Source organism: Gopherus evgoodei, chromosome 7 (assembly GCF_007399415.2).
Source record: "Gopherus evgoodei ecotype Sinaloan lineage chromosome 7, rGopEvg1_v1.p, whole genome shotgun sequence".
Taxonomy (NCBI): domain Eukaryota; kingdom Metazoa; phylum Chordata; order Testudines; family Testudinidae; genus Gopherus; species Gopherus evgoodei.
Window position 1 is genome coordinate 1,502,221 of NC_044328.1, and position 16,771 is coordinate 1,518,991.

The following is a 16,771-nucleotide window of genomic DNA, read 5'->3' on the forward strand; positions in this document are numbered from 1 at the left end:
CTACATCTCCCTTGCTGCAATTTAAGCCCGTTGCTTCTTGTCCCATCCTCAGTGGCTAAGGAGAAGAATTTAGCACCCTCCTCTTTATAACAATCTTGTATGCACTTGAAAACTGTGACCAAGCCCCTGCCCTCAGTCTTTGCTTCTCCAGGCTAAGCAAACCCCATTTTGTCAATCTCTCCTGGTAGGTCCTGTGTTCTAGACTTCTCATCATTCGCATTGCTCCTCTCTGGACTCTCTCCAATTTGTCCACATCTTTCCTGCAATGTGATGCCCAGAACTGGACACAATACTCCAGCTGAGGCCATACCAGAGCGGGGTAGAGCGGAAGAATCACTTCTCGTGTCTTGCTCACATCATTCCTGCTAATGTCCCAGAGCGATGGTGGGTTTTTTTTGCACTGAAAATCATGGACTGAATGGAGACACTAGATTTATAGCCTATTACCTATAGACCCACCTCCTCTTTTTGTCCTACAATTGCAGACGTGTTAACAGGCCACTTCACCCGAATGGTCTCTCACAATATGGACTAACTGCTTATGCTGTTAGACAATGTGTTCCTCCTTGTATTTAGCTGCGACACTCCAGGCCTGAGGAAGAGCTCTGCGTGGCCAGAAGTCGCTACAATAAAAGCTAGTCCCTCCCTGCTTGTCTCTCTAATATTCTTGGACCAATACAGCTACCCAGCCCTGCAAACAGGGACGATCCCAGTAAGACTGGAAGGAAAGGCTGTAGCGTGGTGGTCTGCCCACTTGCAATGGGCAGCCAAGAAGCGGCATGAGCAAACGTTCTGTTCCAGGAAATGCGGCACTTGGGATGGACGAGCGGGGTAGGCAAGAGAACCCACCTGAGGAACTTGTGTGTTAGAGACACGCTCAGTGTAATACGAAGAAACAGGGAAGCACAGGCTGAGACGTCCGGGCATGTACAGCACATTGCTGACAGCCAGCTGGGTAGGAGACTGCATCAGAAGGAAAGAGACAGGGAGACCCACAATGGAGCAGTGGGATGGCCTAAAGGAGGACAAGTTAGCATGTGGAGTGATTGTGACAGAATGTACCCCATGTCCACCCCCAGACACTATTGTAGTGATCTTTGTACAGGTATGCCTTGTGCAGTGTTATTTGAAAACTCATAATTTGCTGGTCATTATTGTCCTGATGAAATATATGTGGCAATGTTGTCTGTGAAATTCTAAGATTCCACTGTACAGTGTTAACACATGTTCCAAACTGAGCAGGTCTGGCTCAAATGAAGGAATGGGGCCTCTGTTTCATTTGCATATAAGCAAGCAGGAAGGGAAACAAAGGACACTCCAACAGGTGAGAAAAATGCAGCAGGGAACATCCTTCCCCCTAGACTTTTTGTCTTCCGGTGCCCAGCCTGGAAATGTTTTTCTAAAGGGGGACAAGTTACACAAAGGAGGGGCAGACACCCCAAGGCACCCTTCTGGCTCCTTGCCAGCGACTCTCTGCACCTAAAGCAACAGAGGAACCTTCACTGGCTTCTGGGAGGAGGGGTCGGCCCGTGAGATCGCAGAGAGCGTGTGGTGAGACACATCACTTCGACCTCACAGGGTTAGTTAAGTTAAGCACCAGGAGCCTTTTCATTTTATTTTCCTGGAACCATCTTTGACTTTTACGCCTCAGGCGGTGCACACACTGTGACAGAGTTCCTCCTCTACCTTGGGTGGGTCCTGCGCTTATTGGCAATTTTGCTCACCTCACTGATCTTCCCCACAGTCTCAGTCAACTCCTCCTGTGTCTGATCAGGAGTGGGGAGGTTTCGGGGGAACCCAGGCCCACCCTCTACTCCAGGTTCCAGCCCAGGGCCCTGTGGATCGCAGCTGTCTATAGTGCCTCCTGTAACAGCTGTGTGACAGCTACAACTCCCTGGGCTACTTCCCCATGGTCTCCTCCAAACACCTTCTTTGTCCTCGCCACAGGACTTTCCTGCTGGTGTCTGATAATGCTTGTACTCCTTAGTCCTCCAGCGGCATACCCTCTCAGTCTCAGCTCCTTGTGCCTCTTGCTTCCAGCTCCACACACGCACTTCCTCTCCTCTGGCTCCTCCCTGCCTGACTGGAGTCAGCTCCTTTTTAAAACCCAGGTGCCCTGATTAGCCTGCCTTGATTGGCTGCAGGTGATCTAATCAGCCTGGCTGCCTTAATTGGTTCTAGCAGGTTCCTGATTACTCTAGCGCAGCCCCTGCTCTGGTCACTCAGGGAACAGAAAACTACTCACCCAGTGACCAATGTGTTTGCCCTCTACCAGACCCCTGCACCCCACTGGCCTGGCTCTGTCCCAGCACCTAACAGCTCGCTAGTGTTTTACCTAATCCCGTGTGCTTAAATCAGACTGTCTGGGAACCTCCGCTGGAGATGCCAAGTTAAGTGCATATTATTTCTATTCAAGCAGCAATGGACTTTCCATAACCCTGCATTGGCCAGGAGAGGGCTGGGCAGTCCAGGACATGCGCTGCCAGGGGAAAGCTACAATGGGGGGCGTGCTGGGGTCTCCCCGCACTATAACCCAGGCTGGTAGGAGCCAAGGGATGACTGGCTGGCCGCAGCACACAGACATGGCTGGGAGTGACTTGCAGGTGGGGCTGTTTGTGAGGCTCCAGCAGCAAAGCAGTGCAAAGGGCCGCCCAGGTTAGAGGGAAGGGGTGACCCAGCTACTCACTGGCCTGGATTGTGTCTGGCATGTCACAGCGACGGAGGATCTGGCACTGAACAGAGCACTGTGGGGGGCAGGGCACGTAGAGCCGACCCCCTCAGATGGGATTAATGCAAGGAAAAGGAATCCAGATTTCAAATAGGGCAGCCCTGCCCAGCATCCAACCCCCGAGGGACGCCATGGACCCTGGCCGGGCACCGCCCGCCCCCACCCCCGAGGTACACCATGGACCCCAGCTGGGCACCGCGCTGCCCCCACCGCCAAGAGATGCCATGGACCCCCCCCCGGCCGGGCACCGCCTGCCCCCGAGGGACACCATGGACCCCAGCCGGGCATTGCCCTGCTCCCACCCCCGAGGGATGCCATGGACCCCCCCCGGCCGGGCACCGCCTGCCCCCGAGGGACACCATGGACCCCAGCCGGGCATTGCCCTGCTCCCACCCCCGAGGGACACCATGGACCCCCCCCGGCCGGGCACCGCCCTCCCCCACCCCCGAGGGACGCCCCGGGCTCAGCCGGGTAACACCTGCCCCTGCAGCCCATGTGGCTCATGCTGGCACCGGATGCTGCCCTCTTGTTCACTGGGTTTTATTCTGAGATTCACGCAGCTGGGAGTCGTGCAATGGGTCCCGTTCCCCAGCCCAGGGCCCTTCCGCCCACCCCTCACGCCGGGGCCTCCGTCTCGCCAGGCTCCTGCGTCTCCAGCGCCTGCCGGGTGTCTGCCTGCCAGAGCTGCACCAGATCTGTGGGGTCTTTCCTGCCTGTGGGGGGAGAGAGGGGGCCGAGGGTGAGACGAGCCAGTACCTGCTTCCCCATTGAGGTGAGCAGCCCAGCTGGGGCTGGGACATGTGGGAGGTGCCGAGACCTGCCACCCCTCCATGTACTGCAGGCTCCCCCTATGCAGCACATGGGCAGCTCTGGGGACAGAGGCTCAGCCCCCCTAAAGAAGGAGAATCCCCCACTGGTGACAGAAGCAAGGCTCTTATCTGTGCTGTGTGATCCCACCGCTGGGGGCTGCCCCCTGCCCGCCTCCTCCAGCCCAGGCAGCCGCAGGGGGAACCACTCACCAGGTTCTGGGCCATCATGTCCGCCCCGTACAGGATCAGCATCTTAATGATCTTGTAGCGGTTGAGCCGCACGGCGTCATGCAGCGCGCTGTCCCCCTCCTGCAAGGGACGGAGCGCATGGGCGTCACAGGGAACCCTGTTCGCACGGGGCCAGCATGGCCTGGGGTGTATGCGGGGGGATGTGACGCTGGATGGAACAGAGGTGACTATTTATAACAGTACCTGTACCCATATTACAACACTGCAATGAATCCTGCACAGATCTGCCACGTAAGGGGCGAGTGCATGAGGTATGGGAACAGGGGGCCGCAAACAGTGGAGTTTGTGGGAGGGAGACGCGATATAGTCGCTATGGTTAGGAAGGGCCACATCGCTAGTGCCAACGCTGTTCCTGTCTCCTCCGCCTGTGCCTGCATCCAGACAGAGATCCCTACCCAGGATGCCTCTACCCAGATCCTGGTGTGGATTTGCAGAGACTGTGGCCTGCATTTCCCACTCACAGGAAGCCAGGCTGGGGGGGGCACCCAGTGTGAGAGGTGCCTGCTGGTGGAATCTCTCAGGGAGCAGGTGGCAGAGCTACTGGAGGAGGTGGCTGGGCTGAGAAGCATCCGCGCCTAGAAGGAATTCCTAGAGAGTATTCACATGGAGCAGCCAAGGCTGCAGATGCTACCCAGCTCCAGAGGACTTCTGTCACACCCCTGGGGGAGGAGGATGTGGCTCTGTCACAGGGAGGACACTGGCTGCTGGTGACTTCCGGCAGCAGGCTGGGCTCCACCCCTACTTTCAACCCACCCACCATAGTGATGGAAAATGGATATGCTGCCCTGGCAACGAGTGATGAGAAATCACCCCCAAAAGATGGAGGAGGAGAAGCCATGTACCCCCAGGGCTGGGAGGATCGCAGCGACCACTCCCAGGAGGAAACGTAGGGTAGTGGTGGTTGGGGACTCTCTTCTGAGGGGGACAGAGGCACCCATCTGTCGCCCTGACATGGCATCCCGGGAGGTATGCTGCCTGCCAGGGGCCCATATCTGAGTTGTTACGGAGCGATTGTCGAGGCTCATCCAGCCCTCTGACTACTACCCCATGCTACTCATCCATGTGGGCAGTAATGCTACTGCGAGGTATGACCCTCAGCAGATCAGAAGTGACTACAGGGCTCTGGGAGTAAGAGTGAATGAGTTCGATCCTTCCGATAAAGGGTAGGGGCCCAGGCAGAGATAGGTACATCCTGGAGATAAATGCCTGGCTGCAAAGATGGTGTCTCCAGGAGGGCTTTGGCTTCTTTGATCACAGGATGCTGTTCCAGGAAGAAGGATTGTTAAGCAGAGATAGGTGGACCCAATCAAAGAAGGGGAAGAGCATATTTGGATACAGCCAGGCTAACCTTGTGAGGAGGGCTTTAAACTAGGTTTGATGGGAGCAGGTGACCAAAGCCCATGGGTGAGTAAAAGACATGGAGACCTGGGAGAAGGGTCAGAATCTGGGGGGAGCATGGGCTGTTATAGCAGAAATAAGGTTGAAACAAGACAGAACTGGGTGGGGGGAAACCAAATCAGTTTGTTAGATGTCTAAATACTAATGTGAGAAGTATGGAGAATAAACAGGAAGAACTCGAAATGCTAGTAAATAAACAACTATGACATAGTTGGCATCACAGAGACCTGGTGGGATAATACACATGGCTGGGATATTGGGATAGAAGGGTACAGCTTGCTCAGGAAGGACAGGCAGGGAAAAAAGGGAGGATGTGTTGCGTTAGATATTAAAAATGTGCACATTTGGACTGAGGTTGAGATTGAAGTAGGAGGGGTCATGGTAGGGGTCTACTACAGAACACCTAACCAGGAAGAAAAGGTGGAGGCGGCTTTTTTTAAACAACTAACAAAATCATCCAAAGCACAAGACTTGGTGGCGATGGGGGATGTTAACTCCCAGACATCTGTTGGGACAACAACACAGCAGGGCACAGATTCTCCAATAAGTTCTTGGAATGTATTGGAGACAATTTTTTATTTCAGAAGGTGGAGAAAGCTACTGGGGGGAGGCTGTTCTAGGTCTGATTTTGACAAATAGGAAGGAACTGGTTGAGAATTTGAAAGTGAAAGGCAGGCTGGGTGAAAGTGACCATGAAATGGTGGAGTTCATGATTCTAAGGAATGGTAGGAGGGAGAACAGCACAATAAAGGCAATGGATTTCAAGGCGGCAGATGTTAGCAAACTCAGGGAGTTGATAGGTCAGATCCCATGGGAAGCAAGTCTAAGGGGAAAAACATTGATGACAGGTGGCAGTTTTTCGGGGACATTATTAAGGGCACAAGAGCAAACTATCCCACTGCATAGGAAGTATGAAGTCTGGCAAGAGACCAGCGTGGCTTAACCAAGAGATCTTCAGTGATCTAAAAATAAAAAAAGAGCCCTACAAAAAGTGGGAACTCGGTCAGATGACAAAGGATGACTATAAACAAATAACACAAGTACGTAGGGAGAAAATTGGAAAGGCCAAGGCACAAAACGAGATTAAACTAGCAAGAGACATAAAAGGAAACAAGAAAACATCTTATGAATACATTAGAAGCAAGAGGAGACCAAGGACAGACTGTTAACTCAACGAGGGGGGAAAAAACAATAACAGAAAAAGTGAAAATGGCAGAGGTGCTTGATGACATCTTTGTTTCGGTTTTCACCAAGAAGATTGGTGGCGATTGGACGTCTAACATAGTGAATACCAGTGAAAATGAGGTAGGATCAGAGCCTAAAATAGGGAAAGAACAAGTCAAAAATTACTTAGAGAAGTTAGAAGTCTATAAATCACCAGGGCCTGATGAAATGCATCCTAGAATACTCAAGGAGCTGGCTGAGGAGAATCTGAGCCATTAGCGATTATCTTTGAAAAGTCATGGAAGACGGGAAAATCTAGTGCCCATCTACAAAAAGGGAAATAAGGACAACGCGGGGAATTACCGACCCGTCAGCTTAACTTCTGTACTCGGAATCATAATGGAGCAAACAATTAAGCAATCAATTTGGAAACACCTAGAAGATAATAAGGTGATAAATAAGAGTCAGCATGGATTTGTCAAGTACAAATCGTGTCAAGCCAACCTGATAGCTTTCTTTGCCAGGGTAACAAGCCTTGTGGATGGGGGGGAAGTGGTAGATGTGGTATATCTTGACTTTAATAAGGCTTTTGATACTGTCTTGCATGACCTTCTCATAAACACACTAGGGAAATGCAACCTAGATGGAGCTACTATAAGGTGGGTGCAAAACTGGTTGGAAAATCGTTCCCAGACAGTAGTTATCAGTGGTTCACAGTCACGCTGTGTCATAAACAGATAGTTAAGGGTTAATGTCTCTTTTACCTGTAAAGGGTTAAGAAGCTCAGTAAACCTGGCTGACACCTGACCAGAGGACCAATAGGGGGACAAGATACTTTCAAATCTTGGTGCAGGGAAGTCTTTTGTTTGTGCTGTTTTTGTTGTTGTTCGCTCTCAGGACTGAGAGGGATGGGACATCAATCCAGGCTCTCCAAATCTTTCTGAATCAGTCTCTCATGTTTCAAACTTGTAAGTAATTAGCCAGGCAAGGCGTGTTAGTCTTATGTTTGTCTTCTCAACTTGTAAAATCCTTCCAGCAAAAAGAAACATTTACCTCTGTTTCCTGTAACTTTGAACCTAAGGCTTGGGGGGCAGAGGGGACCCTCTGGTCTATAGGAATCTGATGACCCTGTAAAGCATTTTCTGTCCTGATTTTACAGAGATAATTTTTACCTTTTCTTTCTTTAATTAAAAGCTTTCTTTTTAAGAACCCGATTGATTTTTCCTTGTTTTAAGATCCAAGGGGTTTGGATCTGTGTTCACCAGGGAATTGGTGAAGTCCCTCAAGGCAACCCAGGAGGGGAAAGTTCTGGGGGGACACAAAAAGTGCCCCAGACACTGAAATTCTGGGTGGTGGCAGTGTTACCAGATCTAAGCTAGTAATTAGGCTTAGAAGTGTCCATGCAGGTCCCCACTTTTGTACCCTAAAGTTCAAAGTGGGGGAAAAAATCTTGACACGCTGAAAAAGGGCATAACGAGTGGGGTCCTGCAGGGATCAGTTCTGGGTCCGGTTCTGTTCAATATCTTCATCAATGATTTAGATAATGGCATAGAGAGTGCACTTATAAAGTTTGCAGACGTTACTAAGCTGGGAGGGGCTGCAATTGCTTTGTAGGATAAGATCAAAATTCAAAATGATCTGGAGAAACTAGAGAAATGGTTTCAAGTAAATAGTGTGAAATTAAATAAGGACAAATGCAAAGTACCCCACTTAGGAAGGAACAATCAGTTGCACATATAAAATGGGCAATGACTGCCTAGGAAGGAGTCCTGCGGAAAGGGGTCTGGGGGTCATAGTGGATCACAAGTTAAATATGAGTCAACAGGGTAAGGCTGTTGCAAAAAAAGTGAACATCCTTCTGGGTTGTATTAGTAGGAGTGTTGTGAGCAAGACAGGAGAAGTAATTTTTCCGCTCTACCCCGTGCTGATTAGGCCTCAACTGGAGTATTGTGTCCAGTTCTGGGCATCACATTTCAGGAAGGATGTGGACGAATTTGAGAAAATCCAGAGACGAGCAACACAAATGATGAAAGGTCTAGAGAACATGAGCTCTGAGGGAAGATTGAAAGGATTGGGTTTGTTTAGTCTGGAGAAGAGAAGAGTGAGAGGGGCCATGATAACAGTTTGTTGCAGGATACTACACATCACACAACAAAAACGCTAACCCAGGGATCAAACCTGGCAACAAACCCCGGTGCCAACTCTGCCCACATATCTATTCAAGGACACCATCGTAGGACCTAACCACATCAGCCACGCCATCAGGGGCTCGTTCACCTGCACATCTACCCATGTGATGTGCGCCATTGTGTGCCAGCAATGCCCCTCTGCCATGTACATTGACCAAACTTCCGGTGTCTACGCAAAAGAATAAATGGACACAAATCTGACATCAGGAATTGTAACATTCCAAAACCTGTAGGAGAGCACTTCAATCTCCCTGGACGCTCGATAAGAGTTAAAAAGTGGCCATTCTTCAACAAAAAACTTCAAAAACAGACTCCAACGAGAAACTGCAGAACTGGAATTAATTTGCAAACTGGACACCATCAAATTAGGCCTGAATAAAGATTGGGAGTGGCTGGGTCTCTAGGGTACCACAAGGACTCCTTGTTGTTTTTGCTGATACAGACTAACACGGCTACCACTCTGAAACCAGTGTTGCTCTGGGAACGTGGCTGGCCCTTCTGGGTTCAGAAGGACATTTGTATCAGTGAGCAGAGTTTCTAATTTCAGAGTGGCAGCCGTGTTAGTCTGTATCAGCAAACAGAATGAGGAGTTTCGAAGTCATTTCTCACTTTCCTGAGCCAGTTTGCTGATTGGGAGCCAGAGAACTGGAATGCAATACAGGGCCCTGGGTGATTTCCTTTTTCAGCTTCTTGATAACCAGCCGGGGGATCCGGAGCACAGTTTGGGACTGGTGGGTGAATCTAACCACCAGTTTGGGGGGGGATCTGCTCTCCTCCTGCAGCCTGCCCTGACCGTGGCATTGTCAGTGTGGGCTGCTCTGGATGCTCTGGGTCACAGGGGGTGGGGGGATGCACACCAGCTGCTGGCACTGGGGGTGCCAGACACCCATGGGTGCCAGACACCCATGGGTGCAAACACTGCTCCTGGGGGCTCTTACCCTGTCCCGGGAGTTGACATCCACCCCTGTGTTGATCAGGTGCTCCACAATGTCAGTCTGCCCAGTTCGGGTCGCCACATGCAGGGGGGTGCTCAGGAGCTGAGTACGGCAAGAGGGGATTAGCTCCCCATTGGTTTACAATAATTAATACAGCCAGCCAAATGCTGTAGCCTCATTGCTACCCCCATCTCCACCCTATCCCCCACCTCACCCCCACCCCTACTCACCTGCCACAACTCTGCCCCCACTCCACATCCACCCACCTCAGCCCTGCCCCCCTACTTCCCCACTCATCCACCCACCTCAGTCCTGCCCCCCATACGTCCCCCTCCACCAGTACCCTCCTGCCTCTGCTCTATGCCAGCCGTAGCTCTCCCCTGCCCCTCACTGCCAGTGCTGCCATGGCCCCCCAGCCCCCACCTTATCTTTCAGGTTGAGGTCAGCGCCTCGGTCTTGCAGCAGCTTCACGGCATCCAGGTGTCCCCCCCGGCAGGCCCAGTGCACGGCCGTGCAGTCCAGCTGCACCAGCAAGAGACCCCAGTCAGGACGGCAGCAGCAACACCCGCACCCTCCGCTCCCCACCTTGCACCCCTCACTGCCCACCCTCCAGTCCCTCTATCTGATGAGGATATGGGGCTGGGGGAGGCTGGATGCTCTGCCCCCTCCAGCAGCTGGGGGAGGCCCTGCAGTGGGGCAGGATGTGCATGGGCAGCGGCAGCAGCCTGGGGTCGGCCTTGCACGCTGGTTTGGGGTCTGAGTTGAGGTGTGAACAGCCAGGTTGGTGTCCCCACGTCTCCCATGGTGCCCTGCACCAGCTGTGCAGAGGAAGGGGGGTGAGCCGTGCGGTAGCAGCGTGGCGCAGCCTACCCCCCAGGAAGGGGTCTCCTGGCTGCAATGGCTGGGCCTGTCTGGCCGCCCCACATCCTCCACCCCACTGCGGCTCCTCCCTGGATGGATTGGCCGGAGGTGTGCAGACTCGGTACCAGTCCCAGTGCTGCCCAAGCTGGGCACATCACTGCTTCGTGGGCAGGGAGAGCGCCCGTCTCACCCGGTCTCGGAAATCCACGGCAGCGCCATGGTCCAGCAGCGTCTTCAGGATCTCCATGTGCCCTTCCAGCGAGGCACGGTGCAGGGCCGTCCGGTGGAACTGGGGCAGGAGGCGGCAACGATGCAGATATCAAAAGGATTTCCAGCCAGTGCTGCTGCACCGCCCCAGGCAGCCACAGCTGCCAGCCCTCCCAAGGGCGAGCCACGGGTCTGGCCCCAGGCACCCGGCCTGCTCGGTGTTTGGGACAGCCCAGCAGAGCCCTCTGCCGTTCCTGGGTGTCTCCAAGATCGGCTGGGCCAGGCACTGTCTCCAGGGAGGGTGGCTCTCTCCGGGAGATGCCTGGGAAGAGGGGGTGCCCCAGCCCAGCCATCCAATGTCCATCTGGGGAAGGCTCGATCCCCTGGTATCTCGGTGCCAACAGACCTCGATTAACCCACATGCCCTCAGTGCACCGACACACGGCCCCCATTTCAAAGGTCCCCCGGATTTGGGCAAGTGGTGTCGCAACCTGGCACGCTGGATCACAGCACCACTCAGGTATGGCCTCGACAGTCCTTCTTCAAGGGGGGACTGGGCCAGATTGGGGCCCCCCAGTTTCATAGTCCTCAGGGCCCCATCGTTCTGACTCCAGCCATGGGTGCTGTCGGGGGGCTGGGCACGCCAGACTCTGGGCCAAGAGCTGCCGGGGTGGAGGGGCCTGGGCTGAGTGTTGCCTGCTTGCTGGAGCCTGGCTGCGCAGGTTCACCGGGGGGGCCGAGGGAAGGGGGGTGTTACCTCATCACAGGTGTCAGGGGAGCCCCCGTCCCCCAGGAACTTCTCAATAACACGGATCTTGCCCTGCACAGCTGCCCTCAGGAACGCCTCCTCCTCCACAGGGCCCACCTGCGGGGTGGATGGAACAGCAGCTCAGGGGTCCTGTGTGCCCCATGTGGGGGGCTCCACAAACCTAGCCCCAGAGCCCCGCCCCACAGCAAGGATGCCAGCTCCATGGCCCTTGCCCCAGAGGTGCTCTGACTGGCAGGGGGCTGCTCTCTGGGGTGGCCACCATCTTAGTCAACAACAGGGATCCGCTGGCCCCCAAGCCAGGCTGGCACAGACCCACATCCTCCCGGGTCCCCACTTACGATCTCCTCAGGCTCCGGCTCGGGCTCGGGCTCCGGCGCCGCCTTCTCCTCCCTGCGTTTCCGGCGCGTCTTGCGCAGCTCGAAGAGGTACTGGATGCCGCCCACGTGGATGATCTCCCGGCGCAGGTCCAGCGAGCTTTTCCTCTCCCGCCCCTGGCCCTGCGGAGACGGGCACAGCTGTGCTGCAGCCTCTGGGGAGAGCCCTGCCAGGGCACCGGACTCCTGGGTCCCTCCCCGGCAGTGCCCCCAACCGGTCCCCCCTGCCTGGCCCCAGTCCTGACCCCCAGCCCTCCACACAGACCCCCTGGTCCTGACCCCCAACTGCCTGGCCCCTGGTCCTGACCCCAGCCCACCCCCCACACACTCCCTGGCTCCCATCTGTCTGGCCCTTCCCTGGCCTCTTACCAATCACCCAACCCCTGGCCCCTCATCAACCCCTCAGCCCTGACCCCTCCCAGAATGCCTGCTCCAGCCCCCAACCAGACGATACTCCCCCATCACAGACTGCCCAGCCCCACCAGTCGACCCCCCTTCCCCCATCACAGACTAATAATTGGAGATATGCCAATCTCCTAGAACTGGAAGGGACCTCGAAAGGTCATCGAGTCCAGCCCCCTGCCTTCACTAGCAGGACCAATTTTTACCCCAGATCCCTAAATGGCCCCCTCAAGGATTGAACTCACAACCCTGGGTTTAGCAGGCCAATGCTCAAACCACTGAGACTGCCCAGCCCCCACCACCCGATCCCCCTGCCCCCATCACAGACTGCCCAGCCCCCACCAGCCGATCCCCCTGCCCCCATCACAGACTGCCCAGCCCCCACCAGCCGATACCCCTCCCCCCATCACAGACTGCCCAGCCCCCACCAGCCGATACCCCTCCCCCCATCTCAGACTGCCCGACCCCCACCAGCTGACCCCCCCATCAGACTGCCCAGTCCCCACCAGCCGACCCCCCCATCAGACTGCCCAGCCCCCACCAGCTGACCCCCCATCAGACTGCCCAGCCCCCACCAGCCGACCCCCTCCATCGCAGATTGCCCGACCTCAGCCCCAGCAGAGGGAAGCCGCGTGGGGCAGCGCTGCCACCTGTGTTTAACAGCTGGCCTGGGCCAGGTGTCTGGCAGGCTGGGGAGGGGGCAGTGAGCCAGGGGCTTGGTGCTGCCCTGTGCCCCACACACCAGGGGGCAGGGAATGGATTTGGGGTGCAGAGACTAGCCCCAGCTAGCCAGGCCTGGGGGGCATCACCACAGAATGGCCCCTGCCCCTCTGTCAGACTGACATGCTGCTGGCTAGTCCTGCCTCAGGTTCCTCCTCTGCCCACATCGGCCCTGCTCCACCTGGCCTGGACCCAGCCTGCAGCTCCGGACGCAGATGCCCAGGGGAGGTGATGAGCCCAGACGTGGGGCCAATTCCCTGCTGACCCCCAGTGCCAGCGCAGCACAGCGGGTGTGGTGGGGGCTGCAGCCTGTGTAACCCCTCAGTGCCCAGCCTTGCTTCTTCCTGGCACAGTCTGATGAGCGGGGCTGGGCCAGGGAAGGGTTAATGATGCAAGCCAGACAGGGCATGGGGGGCTGCCAGGCTCGCTGTGCTGGGGGGGGGGGGCTGCCGGGCTCACTGTGCCAGTGTGTGTGTGTGTGTGTGGGGCTGCTGGGCTCGCTGTGCTGGGGGGGCGGGGGGCTGCTGGGCTCGCTGTGCCAGTGGGTGTGGGTGTGGGTGTGGGGGGGCTGCTAGGCTCGCTGTGCCAGTGTGTGTGGGGGGGGGGGCTGCTGGGCTCGCTGTGCCAGTGGGTGTGGGTGTGGGTGTGGGTGGGGCTGCTGGGCTCGCTGCGCCGGGGGGGGGGGGGGGCTGCCGGGTTCGCTGTGCTGGGGGGGCAGGGGGCTGCCGGGCTCGCTGTGCCAGTGTGTGTGTGTGGGGGCTGCTGGGCTCGCTGCGCCGGGGGGGGGGGGGCTGCCAGGCTCGCTGTGCCAGTGTGTGTGTGTGGGACTGCTGGGCTCGCTGCGCCGGGGGGGTCTGGCTGTGATGCCCCCAGCAGGCCAGGCCAGTCCCGCGTACCTTGAGCTCCTCGATGCCCCAGTGAACGGGGCCGCGGCGCTTCTCGTCCTCCAGCTCTGGCGTGTCCATTCTCGCCACCGCTGGCGGCATCTTGGGGGCCTGGCTCTTGAGCCGCTGTGAAGCCAAGCAGAGAAGCCAGCAGGGTGAGGGCCAGGCCCCGGCCTGCCCCGCACCCCCTGCCCCCTCAGGAGTCCGTCCCCTGCCTCCCTTGGCATTCGGCCCAGGCCCCCTCCTGCCACAGCCCCAGTACCCACATGGGCACTGCAGATGCAAGGGGTTTAGCCCGAGTTGCCAAGGACAACAGCTTAATCTCTGGGCGCTTCCAGCCCTGGCCCCCAAAACAGACCAGGAGGTGGTGCTGGCGTCCCCATGGGCCCTGACGGACATGCCCCATTGATCTGGGTCTGCTCACTGCCTGGGGCCAGCCCCAAAGGCTCATCTCCCCGAGGGCTCCTCCCGGGATCCCCCAGGCCTGGGGCCCACCCGAGCAGGGACGACCCCATACCTGCACTTGCCATGGGGCTGACTCCCCACGCGCTGCAGCCCACACCCCATGCTGGTGCCCTGTGCCCCACACCCGCCCCTTTCAAGAGTGTCCAATCGCCCTACCTAGGGCAGGCCCTTACGACCTCCCTGCCCAGCGCTTGGCACACTCCCTGACACGGGCTGCCCGCCGAGCAGTGGCCCAGGCATGGGGCCAGCGCAGACTGAGGCATGTGTTTCCCCAGGTCGGTGAGTCTGGGGGGTTACCGAACCGAGGCGCCCTGAGCCCATGGTGATGGGCACAGGTTCAGGTGTAGGAGATCAATGGTAATGCAGCCCTGCGGAGAGCTCCCAGGCCTGGCCCCTGGAGCCCAGCCCCACTCCAGGCACCCCCCTGTCATCCCCAGCCCTGCCCTGCTCCGGGAGCTCCCCGTCACCCCCCAGCCCCGCCCCAGGAGCCCCCTGCCACCCCCAGCCCCACCCCGCTCCGGGAGCTCCCCGTCAACCCCCATCCCCGCCCCAGGACCCCCCTGCCACCTTCAGCCCCGCCCCACTCCAGGAGCTCCCCGTCACCCCCAGCCCCACTCCAGGCACCCCCCCCGTCACCCTCCCAGCCCCACCCCGCTCCGGGAGCTCCCTATCAACCCCCATCCCCGCCCCAGGAGCTCCCGTCACCCCCATCCCCGCCCTGCTCCAGGCACCCCTATCACCCCCCCATCCCCGCCCCGCTCCAGGAGCTCCCCATCATTCCCCAGCCCAGCCCCGCTCCAGGCACCCCCGTCAACCCCCATCCCCGCCCCAGGAGCTCTCATCACCCCCATCCCCGCCCCAGGCACCCCTATCACCCCCCCATCTCCACCCCGCTCCAGGAGCTCCCCATCATTCCCCAGCCTAGCCCCGCTCCAGGCACCCCCGTCACCCCCCCATCCCCGCCCTGCTCTGGGAGCTCCCTGTCACCCCAAGCCCCGCCTCACTCCAGGCACCCCCCATCACCCCCCATCCCCGCCCCAGGAGCTCCCTGTCACCCCCCCATCCCTGCCCTGCTCCAGGCACCCCCCCAGCCCCGCCTCGCTCTGGGAGCTCTCCGTCACCCCCAGCCCTGCCCTGCTCCAGTCACCCCCCCATCCCCACCCTGCTCCAGGAGCTCCCCGTCACCCCCCCATCCCCGCCCCGCTCCAGGAGCTCCTGGCCCCCTTTGCCCTCCAGCTCGCTCACCCAGGGTCTCACCTCCTGCTCCTCCAGCTTCTGGTCAATCAGCTCCGTAGCCCACTTCACGCCCTGCTCCATGGGTGCCTCCTCCATGCCCCCCTCACGCCCTGGGTGTGCGCCCAGCGGCTCCTCTCCCGGGCAGGGCTGCTGGCTGTGCCACGGAGCCGCCTGGGGCCCCGTCCGAGCTCATGCTGCTGTGGGGGGCTCCACCAGCGCCGGCGCTTTATGCAGGGCTGCTCCTCCGCCCCAGGGCCCACGGGAACCGAGATGCCCAGCCCACGTGACCCGGGAGCCTTTGTCATGAGCTCACCCGGCTGCATTCTCAGTCTCGCTGCCATGGGGTCACCTTCACCCAGTGCCTGGCATGGCTTAACGAGCCTAGGGCCTGGCCCTGGTGCCGAGCGCCCCCCCCCCCCCCGCTTGGGCACGCAGAGGGGCTGGGGGCTGCCCTGCTCCTGGGCAGCCTGGGGCACACTGGGGGCTCTGTGGGGTGAGGGCCTTGGCACCTCCCCCATCTGGGAAGAGCACGGCCCTTGCTGGCCAGGCTGCCCTAGCAACCTGTGCCGGGAACGCCCAGCAGTCTGGGCAGGGGGGGGCCTTGTTCTGTTCCCACATCTGACCTCACGTCACTCCCCCCAGCCAGAGCCCCCCAAACCTGGGGTTATTTCTGTGTGACAGGGGCCAGCTCCATGGTGCCCTGGGTGCCCCACGTGAGAACGGGGCAGCGTCTCTGATCCCCTTGGCCGGCCTGGGTGGCAGGTGATGCTTTTGGCTGGTTTGAGGGATGATCTCAGGAGCTGCTGGCTCTGCACAGCTCAGAGCCCAGCCCCGGGATGTGCTGCTCGGACGGTGCCCCCCGCCAGCCAGGAATGGTGGGAATAGTTTGTGCTGAGCCAGGCCGCGGGGGGCACGGGAGCTATTCCTGGCTCTGAGCACCACGCTCAGCCCTCGCTGCAGCACTTCCTTCATTGGTCAGCCAGCGGCTGCCGGGGTCAAGGGCAGTGGGGGGAGCTGGGGGCCATGAGAGCCTGGGGACAGGGCAGGGGGCTGGGAGGTGGGAGAGCCTGGGGGCAGGGCTGGGGGACAGGACGGGGGAGCCGGTGGGGGCAGGGGACACTTGGGGGGCAGGGGAGCCTGGGGGCAGGGAGGCCTGGGGTGCAGGGCAGCCTGGGGGCAGGGATCTGACCAGTGTTGCCGGAAGCAATACCCGGGGTCAGTGCGAGTCGCTAGGGGCCGACAGGTTCCGCTTCGCACACACTGGGGGCTGGTGAAACATGTGGGGGGCTCTCCACCCACTGCTTTGGCCCAGCTGTTTCATGGGCTGTGTCATGGGGGTTGGCCTCCCGAGGGGTGGGGGACGCCAGCTGCCCCTGCCCCA

General features: G+C 58.4%; 1 protein-coding gene across 1 annotated transcript; it reads right to left on the reverse strand.

Moving 5' to 3' along the window:
- Positions 1-3,252: 3,252 nt before the first annotated feature.
- LOC115655294 (ankyrin repeat domain-containing protein 2-like) lies at positions 3,253-16,454 on the reverse strand. The gene is made up of 9 exons (XM_030570578.1): positions 15,412-16,454; positions 13,702-13,815; positions 11,648-11,806; positions 11,298-11,405; positions 10,524-10,622; positions 9,896-9,994; positions 9,476-9,574; positions 3,744-3,846; positions 3,253-3,441 (listed from the first exon to the last, which is right to left on the reverse strand). The coding sequence occupies exons 1-9, from the start codon at positions 15,484-15,486 to the stop codon at positions 3,344-3,346; spliced, it is 954 nt and encodes a 317-aa protein (XP_030426438.1). The 5' UTR covers positions 15,487-16,454; the 3' UTR covers positions 3,253-3,343.
- Between the last annotated feature and the right edge of the window lie 317 nt (positions 16,455-16,771).

Coding starts and splice junctions, on each gene's coding strand:
- LOC115655294 (XM_030570578.1), bottom strand. CDS start 15,486: ATGGAGGAGGCACCCATGGAGCAGGGCGTGAAGTGGGCTACGGAGCTG. Junction 11,406..11,647: donor AGCCGGAGCCTGAGGAGATC/GTAAGTGGGGAC, acceptor TCCACCCCGCAG/GTGGGCCCTGTGGAGGAGGA. Junction 10,623..11,297: donor CCCCTGACACCTGTGATGAG/GTAACACCCCCC, acceptor CTCCTGCCCCAG/TTCCACCGGACGGCCCTGCA.